Below are 22,893 nucleotides of genomic sequence, written 5' to 3'. Positions count from 1 at the left end.
GCCGCTCACCCAGCCAGAGGCAGCCAGTCATGGCTGCCAGCTGCCTGAATGAAGTCCAGTCCTCAGGCTTAACAGACCACCCATGGATTGCAGCCCACCAGGCTCCTCTGTCCATGGATTCTCCAGGCCAGAATACTGGAGTGGGCAGCCATTCCCTTCTCCAGGGGATCTTCCCAACCCAGGGATTGAACTCAGGTCTCCTGAATGGCAGGCAGGTTCTTTATCACCTGAGCCACCAGTAAAGTCTAACAGACCACAAGACTCAGCAAACGCTATCTCTGAACTGTGCTAAACTGGCACCTCCAACATTAACTTTACATATACTACACAACACTGAAATACAGGATCTCTTTGTCCTTCTCACTTCCCTGCCATACTCTGAAACTGCATACAAGCACACTTTACAAGCCACGAACTTGATTAACGTGAGCATCAGGATGCGGGTGACTTCTGGGCAGGTGAGGGGAGATTATAATCAGTAGGACCACTTAGGGGGCTTCTAAGAGCTCAACAAAACCCTGTGTTTACAGGAGGGTGGTGGCACGGGCCAGTTTGTTTCAAATTCTCTATATGTACCCGTTATAAATACAACTTTAAATAACATTACTTAAAGGGAAATTAATGAACTGCCATTTTTCTCTACTTCTAAAAATAACTTTTATTAAGCACTTACTGTTTAATAACACACACTTCTGAGCATTTCACACATGGTATCACAGTTCTCAAAACAACTTCTGGGCACGAGGACCACTGGCATCCCTCTTTACAAATGGAGACACTAAGGCACAGATCAGGCCCTCGCCTGAGTCCCAAGCCCAGCGGTGAAGCCAGATACACACTCCCTCGGCCCTGCCCAGCTGGGGGGCGGTGGGGAGGAGGAGCTGATGCTCAGCCTGAGCTAGGAACAAGCAGGCAGGGCCGTCGGGGAAGCAGTCAGGGACCATTCCACAACGCGCCTTGGGCTCCAGTCCTTCCAACAACTTCTGTCACACTGAATCTAGCTGCAACAAATTCATACGAAGATTTATACTATGAAAGCATTTATTAAGAAATTACTCCAAACAGCTGGAAACAGCCTATGTAAATGTCCGCCAACAGAACAATGGCTGCTCACGGTTCACCGACAGAGGGGAGTATTACACAGCCACTGCAAGTGGCTCACGCAAAACACTCAGTGAAAACAACAGGAGACAAAACCGTCTCAGATATACAGTAAGGGTCCCAATTGATTTTTAAAAAAATACAAATAGGAGGGGCTTCCCCGGTGGTCCAGTGGTTAAGAATCCGCCTTGCAATGCAGGAGACACCTGTTCGCTCCCTGGTCTGGGGAGATCCCACACACCGCAGGGCACCTAAGCCATGTGCCACAACTACCGCGCCTGCGCTCTAGAGCCCGGCGCCTGCAGCCACTGAAGCCCCGTACCTAGGGCCTGGGCTCCACAGCAAAAGAAGCCGCTGCAGCAAGAAGTCTGAGCACCGCAACCAGACAGCAGCCCGCTCTCCACAACTAAAGAAAGCCTGCACACAGCGATAAAGCCCCAGAGCTGCCCAAAATAAGTAAATAAAAATACACAAAGGAAACAGCAATGACCTCTGGGTGAAGGAAAGATAGATCTTCTGGTTGGTTCCCTGAAACTATGAACCTGGACAGCTGCAAGGGATGGAATCCACCCAAGGGTCAGTAGATACAGAGGCTTGAGACAGTGGGGACCTCCAAGGGACCTTGTCAATGGCACACCAACCACAGGAGCCACAAGGTCCTCAACAGACACAGGTGATACCACAGGGGGCCGACAGACTTCCTGAACTTCCCTCCAGGTCCATCAGTTCATTCATTCAGAAAAGACACGTGATATATAAAAAGCATTTGCTAATGCGCAAATGAGTAAGTTAGTATCTTTTAGATATCTTTTATGTGAGGAAGAAATCATTAACCACCAGTGGGGGCCCAGCATGGAAATCCTGCGTTTGCTTTTAGAAGTCTGTCATCCCAGAGCTGTATCAGAAAAACAGTAGCACTTCAAAGGTAACTGTGTCTGTGTTAGTTGTGTCCGACTCTTTGTGACCCCATGGACTGCAGCCCGCCAGGCTCCTCTGTGCAAGAAATTCTCCAGGCAAGAATACTGGAGTGGATAGCCATTCCCTTCTCCAGGGGATCTTCTCAACCCAGTGATCGAACTCAGGTCTCCTGCTTTGCAGGCAGACTCTTTACCATCTGAGCCACCAGGGCAGCCCATCCAGATACTTAAGATTCTGTCTCACACCTAAATGACGTGAATGAAATCTAGAAAGAATGTGTATAAAAGCTTTACTCAGTGAAATCTATTAGTAATCAGTAAACAATATCAGCAAGCTCTTGCCCTCTGTTTTGCTAAAATAATACAACATATTACACTTGACAATTAAAGAAAAACTGAGCTTCTAAACTCATCATACTTATACTACTATATTTATACTACTACAAATTAATCTTCTCTGGGGAATTAAACCCATGCAGCTAACGTTTTCCCGCCTCAATCTAGTTTGGGAAACTAAGTGATACCTAACTTGATCCAAAGCAGGGCATCTTGAAAGTTAAGTGATACATATGGTGAGGCCAGCAGCACGGAACTGTCTCCCTTCTGCCCGGAAATGCCTGGGGCTCCTCTTTCCTGCTGTCTAGCTCCCAACTCCAGCTCCTTAGAGGAAACCTCGCTCGGCCTTCAAGACTAAAAGGTCAAACGCTAAAATGAAATCTAGAGCACACGGGCACTGTCAGTGAGATGAGAACTGTCCTCCAGGGTCCCGGCCCTCCCAAGCCCCCTCTTCAGCCCCCTTCCCTCTGCTGGGCTGGGACCCTTGGCACTGCCCACGCCTCTGACCGCTCCGGCAGCCCCACCACCTTCCCCTGGCTGACCCGGACCACGAGCTCTGCCGTCTCCCATGTCCTTCAACCTCAGTGGGGATTGTACTGCCGTCTGTCCAAGCCGGCCCATGGCTCGTGCGCCTCCCTCGGCAAGGTGCGGGGTCCTTAAGAGAGGCAAAGGGGCTGTGGGGACGTCCCGAAAAGGCCCTGGTACTGTTTATTCTCCATCTGAGTCTCTCACACATAAACACAGCCACACTGATACTGACAACTGTTCTGAGAGCCCTAACAGATTATCCTGTTGGAAAAAAAAAAGCCAGATTAATGTGTTTAGACTTGATTTTTAATCCTCTAAAGCTTCTCTCTCTTTGAAATAGAAAATAAAACCCAACCAACCCCCAGAATGCCACTGGGCATACATATAAACAGCATCCAGCAGGAACGCCCTTCTAGCAGAGTCAACTCGCTCAGCTTATTTCTAACTGAGACTGCCTCTCCTGACACCTGAAAAGGCTCCTCTAACAGATGCTTTCCTTCCCAGGGCCTTTATCTACAAATTGTGAATAAAGAGCGTCTTATTGGGAACAATAATGACCAACTGAGACAGAGAGACTTTGTCCCACTGTGAACAGCTAACTCCCACAGCAAAGCTTCACAGCATCAGTGTGCATAGAAAGACCGACTCTGTCTAGCATGACCTTCATCCACACCTCCACTGATCACCAGCTGAGAGTTCAGTTACCGGAAACAAAGACAGGAGGAGGAAGGAAGGAAGGAAGGGCAGGCAGGCCGGCCAGGCTCTGTCCCACCTTCTCCTAGCCCACTTCCAACACCTAGACAGTGTCCGGCCCCGGAGTCCCGGGGACGGCCTGCAATGCCCTCAGGCCTCCCTGCAGCGGCCAGGAGCCGGCTCCCTCATTTTCTTCAAAGTGCTTTCCTCGTCATTCCTCCTACCAATTCCTACCTTTGTAACAGTCTTGTTTTTGCTGTGGTCATGTAGAAAAGAGGTTGGAGGGGAAATCCATAGATGGGTGGGAAAACAAAACCAACTCATGATTTTCCTGAAAATACCTATCTTCAGAGATCTGCAGAAGAAACTCCAAGCTCTGTTCTTGGCTCAGTCTAAGAGTCTCAGAGTCAACAGCCCACAAATCAATCTCGACTCAAGAGCTTTAGACAATAATAACACTCTAGCTTCACGGGTAAGAAAAGAGCCAAAGAAGAACATGTCACAGCTGACCACCTACTTTGACGAAGCCCAGGTGATACAGGACTAGCTTCCTGCCTGCAAAGAAAGCACGGAGAGACGAGCACACGGGACCCGAGCGCTAATTAGATCACACGCAGCAGCCGTCAGACTGCCCGCGGGACACGGGCCTCCCCCGAGAGGAGCCGTTTCTGTCAGTGAGTTTGGGTTCACTCAGCACTTGGAAACAGCTCTGTCCTGGCAGAGTCCTGGGAGTGCCCAAGCCTGCAGGAAGAGGCCAGAGCCCACAAAGCACCTGGACCCCATGCCAGTCCTAACCCAGTACATAAGTCAGAAGCCCTCCAAGTCCCAACTGTCTTCATCTGGAAACCAGAAGGATCCGACCGGGCGAGCAGGAAGGTCCCTCCCCAAGTGAAATACTGCGACCATCCTGGGACACACCGTCCGCAAGGGCCGCAAGGCAGGGCCGGACCGCAGGCCTGACTCCAGTCACCTGGAGCCACTCCCCACCTTGCCAGTGATACGCGACGGGTCGCACCAGGCGCACCTGACATCCTTGGAATTCTTCCTGAGCTCAGAACCCCAGTTTCATCACCAAAAGACATCAGACAAACCCAGATTGCAGGACAGTCCATGAAATACCTGAGCGGCACTCTTCAAAAGCATCAGGTTCATGACAAGACAAGACTGACAGACCATCATAGAGCAGAGAGGACCCTGGAGACGTGACAGCCAAACGCAATGTGGTACCCTGGGTGGGGTCCTGGGACAGAGAGACGATGGTGGGGGAAACTGAGGAAAGCTCAGCAGGTCTGCAGCGGAGTCGCAGTGTGTTGGCAGGGTTAGGGCTCAGTTTTGATGGATGTGGCCGGGCTGTGTACATGCTAACATCCGGGAAAGGGGACGATAGGTATTACAGGGACTCCACGTTGTGTTTGCAACTTTTCTATACACCTAAACTTATTCCAAAAATCAAGTTTATTTTAAAAGTAAGTTTGTTTTGAAGGTTATTTTGATCAGTTCAGTTGCTCAGTCATGTCTCTTTGCGACCCCATGGACCATGGCACGCCAGGCCTCCCTGTCCATCACCAACTCCTGGAGTTTACTCCAACTCATGTCCATTGAGTCGGTGATGCCATCCAACCATCTCATCCTCTGTCGTCCCCGTCTCCTCCTGGCTTCAACCTTTCCCAGCATCAGGGTCTTTTCCAATGACTCAGATCTTCGCATCAGGTGCCCAAAGTATTGGAGTTTCAGCTTCAGCATCAGTCCTTCCAACAAATATTCAGGACTGATTTCCTTTTCGGATGGACTGGTTGGATCTCCTTGCAGTCCAAGGGACTCTCAAGAGTCTTCTCCAGCACCACAGTTCAAAATCATCAGTTCTTTGGCACTCAGCTTTCTTTATAGTCCAACTCTCACATCCATATATGATTACTGGAAAAACCATAGTTTTGACTGGACAGAACTTTGTTGACAAAATAACGTCTCTGCTTTTTAATATGCTGTCTAGGTTGGTCAAGCAAACTGAAAGGATCTGAAAATATCCTGTGTCATTAGAAACTTGAGTCGGGACTCCCCTGGTGGTCCAGTACTGCGTGTCCACTCCAGGGGCACAGGCGTGATCCGTGGTTGGGGAACTAATACCCTGTATGCTGCAGGGTGTATCCAAAAAAACGACTCAGAGTCAACGCTGAACACTAATTTGAAAAATATATGGCTACTGAAAGAAAATAATACACTTGACAGGAAGGGAAAAACCCGGACACCGAATAAGCTCAGTATAAATTTCCAACCACCACCACCTTCTTCAGCCATGCACGGTCGGCAAGACATCCAGGACTGGGCGCACAGCAGGTGCCCCAAGAAAGCACGGCAAGCACAGCCCACCTGTCTTCCCAGAGACAAAGGGGCGCCCCCTCCTCAGACGTCTCCGCTCTCAGCCATCCCCCGCGCCTGTCCGCCACTTGCGGACGGGACTGGCCCCTGCTCAGCATACCCCGTGCACCCTGGGGCCTGGTCCTTCTGGGTTTCTCACAGCAGCAGCCCCACAAGGGCTGGCCACCCCCTCCTGGCAGGGCACTGCCCTCCCCTCGGGCACCATTTGCAATGGCGGTGCTGCTGGCCACTTCCCTCCTTCCCCGAGGCAGGGCCATGGCTGGCGGGGCTCACAGAGCAGTGCCGAGTTGCAGATGTGGCCTTTTTCACCCAAGGATTCCTTCAGGGCGTGAGCCCGGAGACCTGTTCTGTTGACGCCGCTTCTCCTACCCCACGACCAGGCCGTCCTCGCCCCCTTCCACCCCAGAGACACAAAGCTCAGTGCCAGCCACTTCCAGGCGAGTTTTCTAAGATTTTATTAAAAAAAAAAAAAAAAAAGGCATTTAGATGACACAAGTTCTGTTTTTTTAGGAATGAGAATAAATAGGTTCACAAATATAATCTATATTTAGATGCAATTTTTAAAACTGTGTATCTGATAATAACCAGCTACGTACATACAATCAGTAGACTGTAATTCTGAAAAAACCCTGAAAGAAAAACGCCAAACTGCAGAAAGAAAAAATGAGTTAACAATGGGAAAAGAAGGCAGCGCAAGCTGAGCGCCTGAGACCCTGCAATGAAGGAAGAGCCTCCGGTCCAGGTTAAGTCACAGGCCACTCTGAGAGGAAAATCCAACAGCTAAGAGCTCAAGGTCACAAACTGACAAGACCCCAGAAACAGCAGTGATCCAGCTGCTGAGCTTGTAACTTACCTGCTTCCCCCGGCCCCAGCCGCTGTGGATCAGACCTTCCTGAGAACGTGCCTGAGCAGAGCCAGTGTTCGGGCAGTTTTCCCAGAGACTGGGCTGTTCCCATCACTTCCCAAAGGAGATGCTCTGCACGCAGCCAGAGTGGGCACACGCTGGGGTCTCAAGTGCCCGTCCACCGCCGCCCTCCTCCCAGGCTGCTGGCTCGCTCAGTCACACTCACTCAGTCACCGCACGGCCGCGCACAGGTGCCCAGCAGGAAACCCCAAGGCAGCAGGCTGCTTGAACACAGAGTGCTGGCTTCCCCCAGGACCACCAGCACACAGCTGTCTCAGGAAGGTGGAGCCCCTCACACCCAGGGCCGCATGCACCCACGGAGCACGTGTTCCTCTTGGGACAGGGCACTCCTTGAAACAGAGCAGAGCCCAGGGCTGGGAAACGCTCCCTCTGACCTGCCCCAAAGCAGCAGAGAGGTGTGCCAGAGGGACCGCAGCACAGTGTGGCTGCTTCCGGCACGGGGGTAAAGCAGCTTGGCGTCTGGTCCGAGAATCCGCTAGGGACGCCCTGACTGCAGTCAGGGTCCACCTCGCCAACGCTGGCACTTCTCCAGGCTAGACACTCAAGGTCTGACCGGTGAGGACAGTGGTCCAGAGCAGGGCAGCAGTGCCAACGTGGCGAGCCTCAGCCCAGAGCACCGCACACTTGACCCTGACTCCTCACTCACCCAGATTTCACCCAGCATTTGATCAGCAAACTTCCCGGGAGGGGCTGTAGGATAAAACAGAACCAACGGCTTTGAAATACAACCTTTCAAGGCTCAGGTAGGTGGTACAATATGTATAAAGAACAAAGTATAATGTATATATATCTCCTTTCTAAATTACATTCCCTTACACAATGAAGAAATGGAACGTGGGACCATGCTTTTAACCATCTGACTTCTTGTTTGGAAAGCTTTCGTGTTAAGAAACAGACTACAGTGAGACCCTCTGCCCCTCAAACACGTTCAGCTCTGAACACAGGGAGTCAGAACAAACATGCAGGATTCAGAGATGTCTTTGTTAATAAACAGCAAAGGTCAGACAGACAGGCTTGTGACAACTATGACAGGGATGAAAACCATGAAGAGAAAAGCATGAGAAAGAGTAACAGAAACCATCTAGAGACTCCAAGTTCAGGGAGACACGTTTAACAAGAGCTATACACACCCATTCCAGAGAAACAGAACATGGCAATGTAGTCAGAGCTGATGCAGACCAAGGGCAGGAAGGGGCACAAAGAACCTGACTGGCTAGAAAAGGCTTCAGAGCAGGGGGTTGGGGCGGGTGGGGAGGGATGTTTCCCCTGAGGGGGAGCTCTTCAGGCCAAGAGGAGAACTGGAGAGGAGAGCCTGGCGGTCGGAGATCCTGAATCTGTCCTGGGCTGGGCAGGCCTGGGACAGAGCCACCGGTGGGGACCGGCACGGAGGAGAGCTAAGTGATGGGTGGGAGAGGCGAGGGAAGGCACAGGAGCATCAGAATTCGGGGAGCCCCAGCAGCCCCCCACTTCCTCACCAGAAAAGGGAGAATGAAGAAGAGAGTGTGTCTGCATTTCCAGCACCACCAGGCGGGAGAGCAGCACGACCCGCCATGGCGTCCTTCCTTCACCGCGGGAGGGCATCCACAGGCACCGACCTCCACGCTCAGACAAGGTCTCCCCCTGCAGTGGTAGTTCTCCGGGTCCCCTGCGGCCTGATCCTCCCAACCTCGCAGCATCCGGGGGTTGGGCGGGGACAGAAAAGTGAACTCCAAGCCCCACAGCGCTCCATGGCACTTAAGGAGAACCTCAATGAGGCTCCAAGCCTCCCGGTGAATCTTATCAACCTTTCTTGACAGCATCCAATATTCGGCTGTCACTTTGAGATACAACTCCTGCTGCGCTAAAATTAATTCCAAAAAAGAACGGGTTGAAGAATGAGACTTTAACAATGAATTCATTGTTAAATAAGCTTTTAGCCGGATGAATTCTGACTGCAATACTGCCGAGAGATACACACACACACACACACACAGCCTCTCATCAGCCCTCTCCAGCGTGGGCAGACCTGCCACCCGCTCCACAAACAGGCAGAAGACGTGGACCTCCAGACATACCTTCAAACCACACCTGTAAATATTCTGAAGGCTGCACGTGGCTGGTACAGCGGACACACAGTCCCATCTGTAGGACAGAGGAGGTCACTGGGCCGCCAGGAGCTCTGCGCCCTGTCATCAGGCCCTCGGCCACACTCCAGATGGCTGTGCACCCAGGTGCCGGCCCGAAGGTCAGGTCTGTGCCTCTTCTCGCCCAGAGCTTGCGGTGCGGTCAGCCCTCGCTTCTGTGAGCCCACGTGTGATCCAACTATGTAGACAGACGCCTGAACCAGTTGCTCTGATAAGAGATCTGAAGCCCACAGATGTAAATCCTTTACAGTGAACTCTCTCTCAACACATTCAAAACGACTTGGGATTTCTTGGAGTAAAAATGTCAGTTTAAATTATTAAGATTTTCTAGATCAAGAGAACAGAACCAGACTTTGTGCAACTATACAAACACAATCAGCACCAAGCACCAAAAACAGACCCCCAAGAACCACCATGAACCCAACAGACCTCTCTCTTTTTAAGACATCATCAAAACAGGTCCCCTACTGCTCTTGAGAAAAATGCACTCTGCCTGCTGACTGGTATACAGACTGGATACACAACTAGTTCTCAATATTCAAATAATTTTCTAAAGGGTCTGGTATCACAGGGAACAAGAATGCAACCCAGTTAGAGAAGAATGCATTACTGAAAAGGCCTTAACGATACATGTCCCAATCTACAGTTTCCACACCAGCACTTCCTCCCTGCTGATCTGCCCTTTGAACCCGCCTTCAAAACAACTGTGCTCCGCACCCCTACGGCCAGCTGTCCTCACAAGGGCAGGCATAGAGCACGCACACGCTGGCCCCACCCCCGCACCTGCTGAGGGAGTCATTTCTGCATCAAGCACTCCTCAGCAGTGGCTCCTCGCTCTGTAGTCACAGAAGTGAAGCATCACGTGGGACTCCATCAAAGTCCACATCCACAGAAGCTCCCCCTCAGGAAGGGGCAAAGTGTAGGGCCCGTGGAGGCTCTCCTCACACCACCAGCTGGAAGGCACCGACCTTGTTCACCCCCTCCCTTCTGCACCACTTCCCAATTCGTAACACACTTGCCCTCCGGGCACCCAAACCTACCACTGGGTGGGTCAGTGGGGGAGGGCACAGGCTGAAAATGGGGCCCACCCAAGAGCTGCCTTTTCCTCCTCCCCACACCACTGCTACAGGCAGCCCAGAGGCCCGGTCATGCCTTGAGGAGCAGCCCAAAGCCTCTCTTCAAAGCCTGTACTGCTCTAAGCTGCGCTGCAGTCCTTCTTACTAAACACATGTCAGAGGAGGAGGGCAAACCTACAAGTGCACCCTTCCTGAGTATGTGAGTACAGGGCCCCCACCTGCCAGCTCTGGACTGGACTCGGTGAGCGCGGCAGGGTGGGGTGCATCACTCTGCACGCGCTGCACGAGGAGAAGCTAGGCACAAGGGCACGCGAGAGCCAGAGCCCACTTCTTTCCATGCTGCTAGCCTTCCCCACACCCGCCCACACACGCAGCCACCCTGCAAAAGCCACCCTGGCGCGCGCGGGACCACTCTCCCCAGCCAACAGTTTCACCTTAACAACATCACTGCAGCTTTTCACCAAGGGAGGATTCCCAAGCTCACCATTCAGAAAACCAGCCTTCAAATAAGGAGGGACCAGAGCCTCTTTCCAAACAGCGGCTTTCTGACGACAAGAGGCTGAATCGAGTTCCAGGGGTCACAGAGTTCAGCCATCTGCCTAGAGAAGTAACTAAGTGTTCTGTCCGTCTAGGAGAGGATGTCCCTCCTGCCTCGTACACGGCAGTCTGAGGACATGCACAGCCCCCAGAAACATGTCCTGGGCAGTGGCACTGAGGACTTCCGCAGACAGCAGGCTGCGACCCCCTCTCAGGGCACCACTCCCAGGAGGGGCAGGCAGGGTGGCGCCCAGGCCTCTGCCATCAGTCAGACGTGGGTTCAAACTGCACTCTATCGGATGGGCACTCCAGCTCTCCGCACTGCGGAAACTGAAGCTTTCACACCTGTAAAATGGGAGCAACACTGACCTCAGAACACTGTTGATGGAAGCCCGGCAGCACGAGGAGCACTATCTGGCAAAGGGCCCGCCTTAAAGTAAGAGCGACACCCGGTTCTGACAGCTTCCGGCCCACCTTAGTATCAAACCGGGCTGGGCCGTTTCCAGACCTCCCCACTCATTCTGCTGCCCCGCTGGCTGTACACATGTAAAGAAACAGGAAAATAATCGGGTGGGGGGCTTCTCATAAAGTGCCACCATAAAAATCCAGGTGCAAACTCACTTGAACAGCGCAAATCCATCTGTCCTCAGACAAAAAACCCACTACTGGGGGCATCTCTGCCACTACTGATGGGAAACATGGCGTGTTCTCCCAGACAGGTGGGGAAAATCTAGCTGATGAGAACATGAAAGCCTCGCTCCTCTCACTTCCTGATGGGAACGTCCATTCTTTCTTTTGGAACCCATTTCTTCTCACTGGATTTCATCGTTTTTGTACGAAAAAGCTGCCTTCTGCACAGAAACCTCCAGATGTCAAGTGTCCGTCACGTGGAACTACCGAGACCATGAGATGACATGCTCTTTTCCTCTTCCCCGGAGGCCGTCGGAGCGCACACCTTGCATTGCCACAGCATCTCTGTGTGAAAGTTCATCTCACAAACTTCCACAATCTGTCAGCCCCAGCCACCACTGAGGGCCGCCAAGCAGCCTAGTTGGTGTTTTTTGCAGGGTAGTCCAGGCCCCCCAGGGCACGGCCATACATGTTGCAAAAGTCAGAAACATCCCCTCGCCTTTCACCGTTTGTCTCACCTGCCCAGGTCTTCCTCCTCTCACACTTCAGATTATCACCCATCTCTACAAAGCAGAATTCTCGAGTCCACGGACCAGCGGCAGAAGGTTCAAGAACCTCGCGAAGTAATTACAAAATTCGGAAAAGCCCTGAGTTTTTAAAGGGTCCATGACCTATCAAAAAGATTAACAGCCACTACTGCAGAAAATAAGAAAAATAAGGGGTCGAGTCAATTTCTTGGGTCTTCCTCTATTGGAGGGATTCGCCTTTTGAACCCGATTTTGTAAGCAGTCTAGACCTTCATCCAGCACCCACTTCACAACTGCATCCAAGGTATACATCCTTAAACCGTCTTCCCAAGACTCCCGAACTTAAGCGAGGACAAACATAAACACAGTAGGGGTACTTTTAGCAACACACAGAAAACACAGAAACACTAGCGATACATTCACCAACACATTTAACCCAACAAGCGCTTCTTCGTTTCCTTCCCCCTAAAATCTCTCCGCCCGGTCACGCTCACCAGCCCGCGGCGGTGGGTTCAAGCCTGGCCTCCCCGAGGCGTCCCATCACTCCGGTGCCGGAGTGGAGCCCAAAGGCACGCAAAGCACCCACACGCAGCCCCGCGGGGCCGGGAAAGGAGCGCACCCGAGTGCATCGGACTCCATCCCAACCGGGAATTCGGAGGGGCCCGAGCATCAGGTGCTCCGGGCAAGAACTCGCACATCCCGCTTCGGCGGCGAGCGGAGGAACAGGGACCGGTCCCAGGTGAAGGCCCAGGGCGGCTTCTTCGCAGACGGTCCGAAAGGTAACCCCGGAGGCTCGGCTACAGGCCGCGCCGCGCCGAAAACAAACTTTCCAAGCACTTCCACCGCGGCGGGCCGGTGACACCTCCCCGGCCTCCCCCGCCCTGCGCGCGCCTGTCAGTGCCCCCGCCGGGCCAGCGCTCGCCTCAGGCGGGCCCGGGATTCGCCGGGCGGCCGAGCGACGCCCCGACGGCGCCCGCGGTCGCTGGCCCAGCCGCTCGCCGCAGGTGAAGAGGCGCCGCCCGGCCCCCGGGACCGCGGGGCCGCCCCGCCTTGCCGGGCCCCGGCGACCGCCGCGCTCAGCGGGGTGACGGGCCGGCGCGCCCGGGCGGCAGCCGCGCACTCACCAGCTGGCTGGTGGTCCTGGCCATGGGCCCCGCGTCGGCACGGGCGCCTCCCCCGCAGCGCTGCGCGGCTCGGCGCCTCCTCAGCGTCCTCCTCCCCGCGGCGGAGCCCCAGCAATGGCCGCCCTCATCCTGCGCCCGCCCCGCGGCCCGCCGCCCCCGGCGCCGCCCCGCCCCCGCGCGACGCCGGGCGGGACTTCCGCCGGGCCGCCGCCGCCGCCTGCGCCCATTGGCCGCCCTCGCCGTCGCTCTGCCACGGTCCGGGCCAGCCCGGCCGGCGCCCCCGAGCCGCATTTCCGGGATGGGGCCTGGCAGGCGGGAGCGGCCCGGCCCCGCCCCGGTGCGGGGGGGCGACCCCACGAAAGCCAATCCGCGGGCTGCGGGGCGGGGCTGCGCGCGGACCCGGCGAGCTGTCATCCTCGCTCCGGGACCGGGAAACTGAGGCTCGCCCGGGCGGGGACGCGGCGGCCAAGGTCACGCCCCAGGCGCGGCGGCTGGGCTGTAGCCGCACGGCGCGGACTCGGAAGCGGGGCTCTGAGTAAACACCGAGAGAAGCAACTTCACTAGTTGCAAAACTGAGAAGTGCTCACGGAAGCAAAACGAGGCTCTAAAGCCACAGCTGTAAGGCAGAAAACCGTCCCATCTCATCCCTGCTGAGAGTCCCAGGGACTACCTCAGGACTTCCTTCTCTACTTTTTAACTTTTTCGTAGTTGTTATTGTTGATGATGACAGTGGTATTATTGTTCTAATTGTGGTAAAATTTAAGACCTTAATCAGTTTAGAGTTCAGTGGCATTCAGTACATTCACGTTGTTGTTCTAAGATGATGTTATTTCAAAAAAAAATTAGAATCACTTTGTTACCTGAAGGTTTGCATATTTTAAATATCTTTAAAATAAATATATATTTATATATAAAAATATCTTCTGTTTCTTGAAGAAATATATCTTCACTTAATTAAAAAAAAAAAAACACAACTCTTTAGACAATAAAGAGAAGTAACAGTAAGATAAGTGAATCCCTAATCTCACTGGCCAAAATTAATCACTGAGCAGCGGTGCTTACTCTCAGTAAGGAATGTTCATGTCTAATCTCATTTACTCAGAACAAGCATCCAGCTACTGTTGTCTCACTTCTCAGATGAGGAAGCTGAGGCATAGCATAACTCTGTAGCTTTCCCTGAGTTTTGTTATCACCAGACCCAGAATCTTGATACTCACATGCCAGAGGCTGTGGTTGACAATTAGACTATACGACTTCTATTTGTCCAGGCATCCAGTCCTCTATTTACAAACCTTAAAAAACCAATAGGGAGGGACTTGCCTGGTGGTCTAGTGGTTAAAAGCTTTCTCTACCACGAGCCTGGGGTTCGATTCCAGGTCAGAGAACTAAGATCCCAGAAGCTGCATGGCACGGCCAAAAATAAATTTAAATAATAAATAACCAGTAAAAAGGCAAATGTAACCTCCATCACTCAGAAGGCTCCTGCTGTTCTGACACTCACTTTTTTCACTTAACAATGTACCTACCCTCCTGTATCCTGTCCGGCTCTCGGGATATCTATCTTCTTCAGCTATAAGAGCTAAAGAGGATTCCACCAGAGGAAGACTCGAGTCTATGCCTCTGTGCTCAGCCAGTCAGTCATGACCGACTCTCTGTGACCCCGTGGACTGTAAACCCCCAGGCTCCTCCGTCCATGGGATTCTCAAGGCAAGAATACTGCAGTGGGTTGTCATTTCCTCCTCTAGAGGATCTTCCCAACTCAGTGGAGTTGTTAAAAAAAGAGCAATTTACACACATCTCCAGTGTCTCCTGCATTGCAGGCAGATTCTTTACCACTGATCCACCTAGTAAGCCCCAAATCTATGATATTGATCAAGCTCCCACCTGATACTGAAGTGGTTCCCAGACTTTTATGTCATGAACAAGGCCCTATAGATCAATTGGACACACCCTTACTTCTTTCCTTAAGATAATTCTTAGCAGATGGAAATGGGGGTCAAAACACTGGTATTCTTCCCAGGACTTTTGCTGTAAATTGCTCTTTGTTACCCGACTCCACAGAGAAGGCAATGGCAACCCACTCCAGTACTCTTGCCTGGAAAACCCCATGGGCGGAGGAGCCTGGTAGGCTGCTGTCCATGGGGTCGCTAAGAGTCGGACAGGACTGAGCGACTTCACTTTCACTTTTCACTTTCATGCATCGGAGAAGGAAATGGCAACCCACTCCAGTGTTCTTGCCTGGAGAATCCCAGGGACCGGTGAGCCTGGTGGGCTGCCGTCTACGGGGTCGCACAGAGTTGGACACGACTGAAGCGACTTAGCAGCAGCAGCAGCACCCCGCTCCAGGTACTGTAACCCTCAGGGGACACGAAGGCAAGTCCAAGGTAGACACTGCTCTTATTCCTCTTATTCCCATGCCAAGCCACCTCCAACAATATTCTACATCAATCACACCTGCTGTATATTCAGAGCAGTGGATCGGATTTTGCCCCATAAACAACAGGTACTATGATCATTCTTTACACAAGGAAGCCAAGGCTTCAGTAACTTGGTTACTCTTGGTCATAGAGTTATTAGGTTACAGAGCACAGGACTCAGAATGAGCCCGACCTACACCGACACCCTGCTCTCAGTCACTGGACTCAGCTGCCTCAACAACCCTTATTTTATACATACTTCAGTCTTCACAAACTAATACCTTGTCCTCAAAGAATTCTAACCATTTTATCTTCTAAGAACAACCTGGAGAGACTCAATATTTATTACCATCTTACACATGAAGCATCTGCTCCCATCACTTCATGGCAAATAGATGGGGAAACAATGGAAACAGTGTCAGACTTTATTTTGGGGGCTCCAAAATCACCACAGATGGTGACTGCAGCCATGAAATTAAAAAACGCTTGCTCCTTGGAAGAAAAGCTATGACCATCTTAGCATATTAAAAAGCAGAGACATTACTTTGCCAACAAAGGTCCGTCTAATCAAAACCATGGTTTTTCCAGTAGTCATGTATGGATGTGAGAGTTGGACCATAAAGAAAGCTGAGTGCTGAAAAACTGATGCTTTTGAACTGTGGTGTTGGAGAAGACTCTTGAGAGTCCCTTGGATTGCAAGGAGATCCAACCAGTCAATCCTAAAGGAGATCAGTCCTGAATATTCATTGGAAGGACTGATGCTGAAGCTGAAACTCCAGTACTTTGGCCATCTGATGTGAAGAACTGACTCACTGGAAAAGACTTTGACTCTGGGAAAAATTGAAGGCAGGAGGAGAAGGGGATGAAAGAGGATGATATGGTTGGATGGCATCACTGACTCAAGGGACATGAGTCTGAGCAAGCTCCAGGAGTTGGTGATGGACAGGGAAGCCTGCAGTCCATAAGGTCGCAAAGAGTCATACACAACTGAGTGACTGAACTGAACTACATGTGAAGAAATTTGCAGACTCTACGCTAAATGTGCGTGTCAATATACACATAACTATAGAAGTCTGAAAATATCTATCTCACAAGCACCCTTTCTCAGAAAGCTACTGAAGGATGAGCTCTGCCAAATGAGGAAGTAAGCACATAGGAGGACTACGAAGGGGAGTCCCAGAGACTGTCCATTCAACAAGCATGCACTGCACCTCCTCTCCATGCAAAGCACTATGCTAGACATTGGTGAACAAAAAGCAAAAATCTCTGCCCTCGTGGTACTCTGATACCACCGGTGAAGGGCAGACAGTGTGTGTGGGGGGGGGGGGGGCCAAGGAGGGCAGCAAGCATCATAAATAAGCAAATCTTATGGGATGTTAGAAGATAAGTGCTGTGGGGGAGAAAAAAATCAAGTAAGTGGGGCCTCAGGAGTACCCAGGGAGATGGTGCAATTTGAAATGGATAATGGGGAAAAGTCCCAAGATTCCTCAGACATAAGGAGAACAGGCTACAGAAGGCTCCCCCAAAATACTGAAAATGATAGCTTCTATGAGAGATTTCACCATGTAAAAAATTTAATTAAGGAAAAAAATTAATTAAGGGACTTCCTTGGTGGTCCAGTGTTTAAGAACTCGCCTGCCAATGCAGGGGACTTGGGTATGAACCCTGGTCCGGGAAGATCGCACATGCTGCACGGCCGCTGAGCCCGTGGTCTGCGACGAGAGAAGCCACTGCAATGACAAGCCCGTGCACTGCAAGGAAAAGCAGTCCCTGTTCACCGCAACTAGAGAAAACCCTCGCGCAGTATCAAAGACCCAGCGCAGCCAACAATAAACAAATGATAATAATTTTTAAAGATAAAAAAAAAAGGAAAATGATCCTTCCATACAAGGTGGCTTCTTAAAAAACAAAAGTGAATGAAGAAATTGACAGACGGATGAGGAAAACTTAAGAAAAACAGCCATACCAGAAAGGAAGCACCATCTGAAGTTCAGGAGGCTGCTCGCTCATTTCAGCCCTGAGTGATAGCTACACAGATGCATAACACAGATGCATTGATTCAACCGGTAATTACTCTACTGCGCCCTGGCAGGACCTGGAGAGGAAGGAGGGTATGAGACAGCTGAATCCTTCCCTCTTTTAACAGAAAGGCAGAAGCTAATGACTACAACCGATACAGCAAGTCGTAAAGTACAAAGATATTATTTAGAAAGATGGACATATATAACAGAATACGTCCCGGAAGAACCAGCGGTAAATGGAATGTGGCTAGAGAGAGAGTGTGTGTGTGTGGGGGGGGTGCTGCTGTTTCTCATTTCCAGCCTTTCTAGGACTAATTGGGCTCTTAAACGTTGATGCAAATAATTAATAAAATGAAGAAAAAAGAAAAATATAAAATTATTTTTTAAAAGATTAAAGCTGTGTGAGGATGTCTGTGACTACATGGCTATATTATGAAGCAAAAAGCAGAAAAGCTAAATTAAAAACACACACACACACACAAATATTGAGAGCAGTAAATTAGGTACACTTATCCTGAATTTTCTGCAGCTGCTGAAAAGCACAAGGCAAAGGTCTAACATGGAAACTAGGTATAAGGGCAAAGAAGCAAGTTGCAGAATATGCAGTCTTAGATTTTTTTTTTTCTAAATTAGAGTCTATGACACCAAACCGTGGCCATGGTGATCTTGAGTTATTGAAAGAGAAACAGGGAGGGGAACAAAGCTTGAGGGAAGAGTCTGTGGTCAACACTAGAGCCCACTGGAGAGCAGATGGGAAGGATTGAGCCCAGCCAGACTCAGGGGCAGGGGTGAGGGGCATTGAGCGGCAGCAGGGGCAGGGCAGGGAGGGGCAGGTGAAAGAACACAGGACAATTCTCAGTCTTCACAGGGCAGAAAGGCAACCAGCGTGCAGGGCCCAGGTCAGGCCAGGCTGCTCTTCTCACCTGGGGAGAGGCCGGGCACCCACTCCATGGATGCCTCTGGCTGCCCATCCCAGGACAGTGGGCGGGAGGGCAGATGGACTCACCTGGCCTGGCATAGTTCATAGGCGCCCCAGCTGGAGGAGAGAAACGCCCCCCCGCTCCCTTCCCTGGGCAGAGCCTCTGTCCCTGGCCGGCTCGAGGGTGACCTCAGGCCAAGAGTGCAGTGGCTTGGCCTGACATTGTGAGGTCGTCTTGCCCGGGGAGGGGCAGGAGGGTGACAGTAACCAACCTGGGAGAGGGCTGGGAAGCACAGGGCCCACGGGTGTGGAGTACTCACAGCAAACCAGGCCCTGTGCTTGCACTGTGCCGTTTTCTATGTTTCAGTCACTTCTATGACTCTTGGGGCGCAAAGGAGGAAACTGGGGTTCAGAGGCTACAGAACCTGCCTAACATTGCCAGAGCTAGTGTGTTAATCATCTATTACTGTGAACAAATCATCCCAAAACATAGAGGCATGAAACAGCACACACTGATGCTCTCATGGTTCCTGTGGGTCAGGAATACAGGAGCAGCTTGGCTGGTGGGTTTGGGCTCAGGGTCTCTCATGAGGTTGCGGGCAAGATGTCAGCGGCGGATGAGTCATTGAAAGGCTCGACTGAAGCTTCAGGATCCACTTCCAGAAGGGCTCATTCACCCAGCTGCTGCTGGAAGCCTAGATTCCTCATCACGGGGTCCCTCCGCAGGGCTGTCTGTCTCCATGCCGTGGCAGCAGGCTTTCCCCAGAGAGAATGATTCCCAGGCAACACCCAAGATGGAAGCTGCAGTGTCTTTTATAACCTAATGTCCGAAGCAATACAACATCACTTCTGACAGTCTGCAGGTCACACGGGACCTCCTGGTACCACGTGAGAGGCACTGCAGGAGGGTGTGCGTTCTGGGAGGTAGGATCACTGGGTGACACCTTCCAGGCTGGTCACCACAGCTGGTCAAGGGCAGAGCCAGGACTCCAGTTCTGCTGGGATGCAGGGAAAGACAAAAGAAGGGTGCCAGGCCTGCATCCCCGGAGGTTTGTGGGTCTGGAAAAAAAGGGCTGTACCTGGGAATGGGCAGGCTGGGAGACCAGTCAGGATGCATCCAGTTAGGGAGAGAGAAGGGGACTCTCCAGGCTTCCCAGGTGGTACAGTGGTAAAGAATCTGCCTGCCAATGCAGGAGATGCAAGAGACACAAGAGATCTCTGGGTTGGGAAGATCCCCTGGAGGAGGAAATGGTAACCCACTCCAGTATTCTTGCCTGGAGAATCCCTTGGACAGAGGAGCCTGGGTGGGGCTACAGTCCATGGGGTCACAAAGAGTTGGACATAACCGAGTACACACACACACACACAGGGAACTATCAGGAGGTCACGGCTTGGAGATCACAGCGTGGTCTCTGCCTCTGCCTTCCAAGTCCCTGGTCACCACTCCTGAGGCTCCCAAGATGCGTTTGCTCATGGCTGCTGGTGGATGGATGAAAAATGCGACTCAGCCAATGATTTCAAGCCATCTGGCTAAACATCCTCCCATATGAATCATGCTTTGTGAGGAAAACATTAGACTGGAATTCTGGAAATAGAAAATTGCCTGAGGTCTCAGGTAAGTAAGCTTCCTTCTCTAAAACTGAGTTTCCTCTTGGGACTTCCCTGGCAGTCCAGACTTCGTGCTGACACTGCAGGGGGCACGGTCTAGGTTTCACCCCTAGTCAGGGAACTAAGATCCCACAGTCTGGGCAATGTGTATGTGTTGGGAGAGGGAGGGCAGAACTGGGCTTTCTCAGCTTTAAAATGGGCCGACTCCTCAAATCAGTCAAAATTCCAAAGACTGAAAACATCCGGTTTGATCAGCATGTAGGGCAACAGCACCTTCATACACTGATGGTAGCCGTGGGGAGCCCAGGCCTAGTCCTTTCTCCCCAGAAGATACAGTGGGAGAATAACAGAGCCTCCTAATACGTCTACATCCGAATCTCCCAACCTGTGAATATGCTGTCTTACATGAAAAGGGGGAATTAAGGTGACTTGCCAGGGAGCTGACCTTAAAATCTGGAGATCATCCAGGTAAGCCAAATACAATCACTAGTTATTAAGACAGCAGACCCCAACATTTTTAGCTCCAGTGACAGGTTTCGTGGAAAACAATTTTTCTATGGACCAGGTAGGAGGGGATAGTTTGGGGATGATTCTCATAAGGAGCTTGCAACCTAGATCCCTCGCGTGTGCAGTTCACAGCAGGGTTTGTGCTCTTATGGGAATCTAATGCCGCTACCCATCTGACAGGAGGCGGAGTTCAGGCGGTAAAGCAAGTGATGAAGAGCAGTTGTAAATACAGATGACTCCTCCCTCGCCGGCCCACTGCTCACCTCCTGCTGTGTGGCCCGGTTCCCAACAAGCAGGGATCAGCACTGTGGCCAGACCTGCCTTAAAGAGGCAGGGTCCCCAACCCCCAGGCCACAGTACTGGTCCCTGGCCTGTTGGGAACCGGGCCACACAGCAGGAGGCAGAGTGGTGGGATGTGAGGCTGGCCTGCCACTGCTGGTTTTGCCAGTGGGAGGGAGTCATGAACCAAGGAGGGCCGGTGGTGTGCACGAGCTGGTAATAGTAAGACACTCTTCCTGAGAGATGTCACAACCTTGACTTCAGGCCACTAGGCCTATTTTTGAATTTGACCTCCAGAATTGTAAAGTAACCAGTTTGTCTTTTTGAGCCACTTAGGTTTTGGTAATTTGTTCTAGTAGTGCTAAGAAATTATTTTTTTTCAGCACTAAGAAATTAATACAGAAGCCCCATCTGAGGCCACAGAATGGAGAAGGAACCCACAGGGCCCAAAGGAGTGCCCAGGCAGGGCCCCCTGCAGCCTTCTAGACACACTTGAACACCAGGGTTCGCAGAATTCCCTGTCCGTCGCTCCGCGGTCCATCTTCCCCAGGGCAGCTGGGGTTGGGTGGGGAGGAACCCAATAGGTCCCCGGTTGGTAAGTCAAGGAATATCCATCTTGGAGAACACTGCACACCTTGTTCAAACAGCGAGACAGGTCCACATATACCCACCTGGGAAGCTCTCCCCTTCATGTCGTTCAATTCAAAAAATTAGTGAATGGCAGAGCCGGATTACAATTGTAATTCCGGTTTGTATAACAAAGCCGTAAATGTGGAAAGGGGTCCAGGACCACGTTACGAAGTACCACACCTAGCTGTTACAGGTTGGGGGGAGAGGGGCGCCGAGAAGAGGGCTGGGGTGCCGGCGCTACAGGTTCGGGAGAGGGCAGGGGGCGGGGCCGGGCTTCTAGCTCCCCGCCTACCCCTTGAAGACGTCAGAGGGCTCCCTACGCCCCTATTGCTCGGCCGAGGCGCAGCCCTCCGCAGGGCGGCCCCGAGTGGCCCGGGCCGGAGCCCCGCCCCCTGGAGGGAGCCCCGCCCAGGGCGCGCGAGTCCTCGGGCGCAGAGTCTCCACGACCTGCGCTCCCATCTCAGGCCCGGCGCCCGAGCTGCGGCGGAGCGAGTTGGACCAGGTTCGTTGTGGACGCCCGGACTCTCGGGCACAGCCCGGTTCGGCGTTGTCGACCCGCCTGTCCCCAAGCCGGCTTCTCCGGCCACAATCACTGCACACGCCTGCAGCCGGCTCCAAGCCCACAGCCCACCCTGGTGCCGGTTGCGCTCGGGGCCTGGAGACCCGTCATCCCGAAGACGGGCCCGAGGTTTCGGGAGGGAGCCCCCAGCAACACCCAGGAGAAGCCTCACAGCGCCCGGGCTCGGCCGCCAGGAGGCCCCTGCCCCCGCCCGCCGCGACGCGGCGGCTGCGAAGGACAGGCACGTCCCTGCAGAACCTCTTACCCACGTCCACCCACACTCACACCCAAACAAAACACGGAGAAGCTGGGAGCATGCCAGGTCACCGCCCCGATCCCACCCCAGCTTCTCCAAATGGTGAAAGTCACCAGCGCTCATTAGTGACTCAGCACACACCTGGCGTCACCTCCCCCCGCACCCCCACCCCCACATCAAGGAAAGCTTGTCCCCCTACTTTACCTGAGTCTGGCCCCACTGCCACCCCACAGGGTCTCCTTACTACCCACGCGGGGCATCCTTGTGTCTAAAACCCAATAGCTTCAAACTCGGACAAGTGAGCGAGGTGGGTGAGGGGGTGGGAGCGAGGGCGTCTTTGGCGCAGGTCGGCTTTGTGGAGACTTGGAGATGCTGGTAAGGGCTGCACAGGGTGAACATACTCAAGGCCACGGAACTCTGCACTTCAATATGGTTACAATGGCGAACGATCTGTGTATTTAACATAAAAAAAAAAAACAAACTCCAATGGCTGCCCCACCTCAAAACCCACACTCCCAGCCCAGCTGCAGGGCTCAGTTCCCCACAGCACAGATCCTCTCCAGCCCCCAAGTCACCCCCCCAACCCCACACTAAGCCTGAGCCCTGGGCCTGTGCATGGTAGTTCCCTTTGCTTCCAGCCCACCCTCCCTGGTGTCACCCCACTGATCACCATGTCCATGAGCCCCTCCGTGATTCTGCAGAGGCAGCGTTATCAGAAACCCCTGGGCGGGCAGTCAGGCCACATTCTGGCCAATGCTCACCAGCCCTGAGACCCCGTGCTCTCGCTTCCCCAGCTGACAAACA

General features: G+C 52.5%; 1 protein-coding gene across 2 annotated transcripts in view; it reads right to left on the bottom strand.

Annotated features, from left to right (window-relative positions):
- The window catches only part of PDPK1 (3-phosphoinositide dependent protein kinase 1), a 74,099-nt gene extending 52,515 nt beyond the window's left edge, over nt 1–21,584 (bottom strand). Inside the window, exon 1 of one of the 2 annotated variants that reach the window (XM_061400895.1) lies at nt 18,338–21,584. In XM_061400895.1, the coding sequence (XP_061256879.1) occupies nt 18,338–18,349 (12 nt within the window). In that variant the 5' untranslated portion in view covers nt 18,350–21,584. Of the gene's footprint in view, nt 1–12,893; nt 13,323–18,337 lie in introns of those variants that run through there. The other variant, XM_061400894.1, reaches the window with a different exon arrangement.
- Between the last annotated feature and the right edge of the window lie 1,309 nt (nt 21,585–22,893).

The sequence above is a fragment of the Bos javanicus genome, chromosome 25, assembly GCF_032452875.1.
Source record: "Bos javanicus breed banteng chromosome 25, ARS-OSU_banteng_1.0, whole genome shotgun sequence".
Lineage (NCBI taxonomy): Eukaryota > Metazoa > Chordata > Mammalia > Artiodactyla > Bovidae > Bos > Bos javanicus.
The sequence above is the reverse complement of the archived record's forward strand: the minus strand, read 5'-3'. Positions and strand labels throughout refer to the sequence as shown.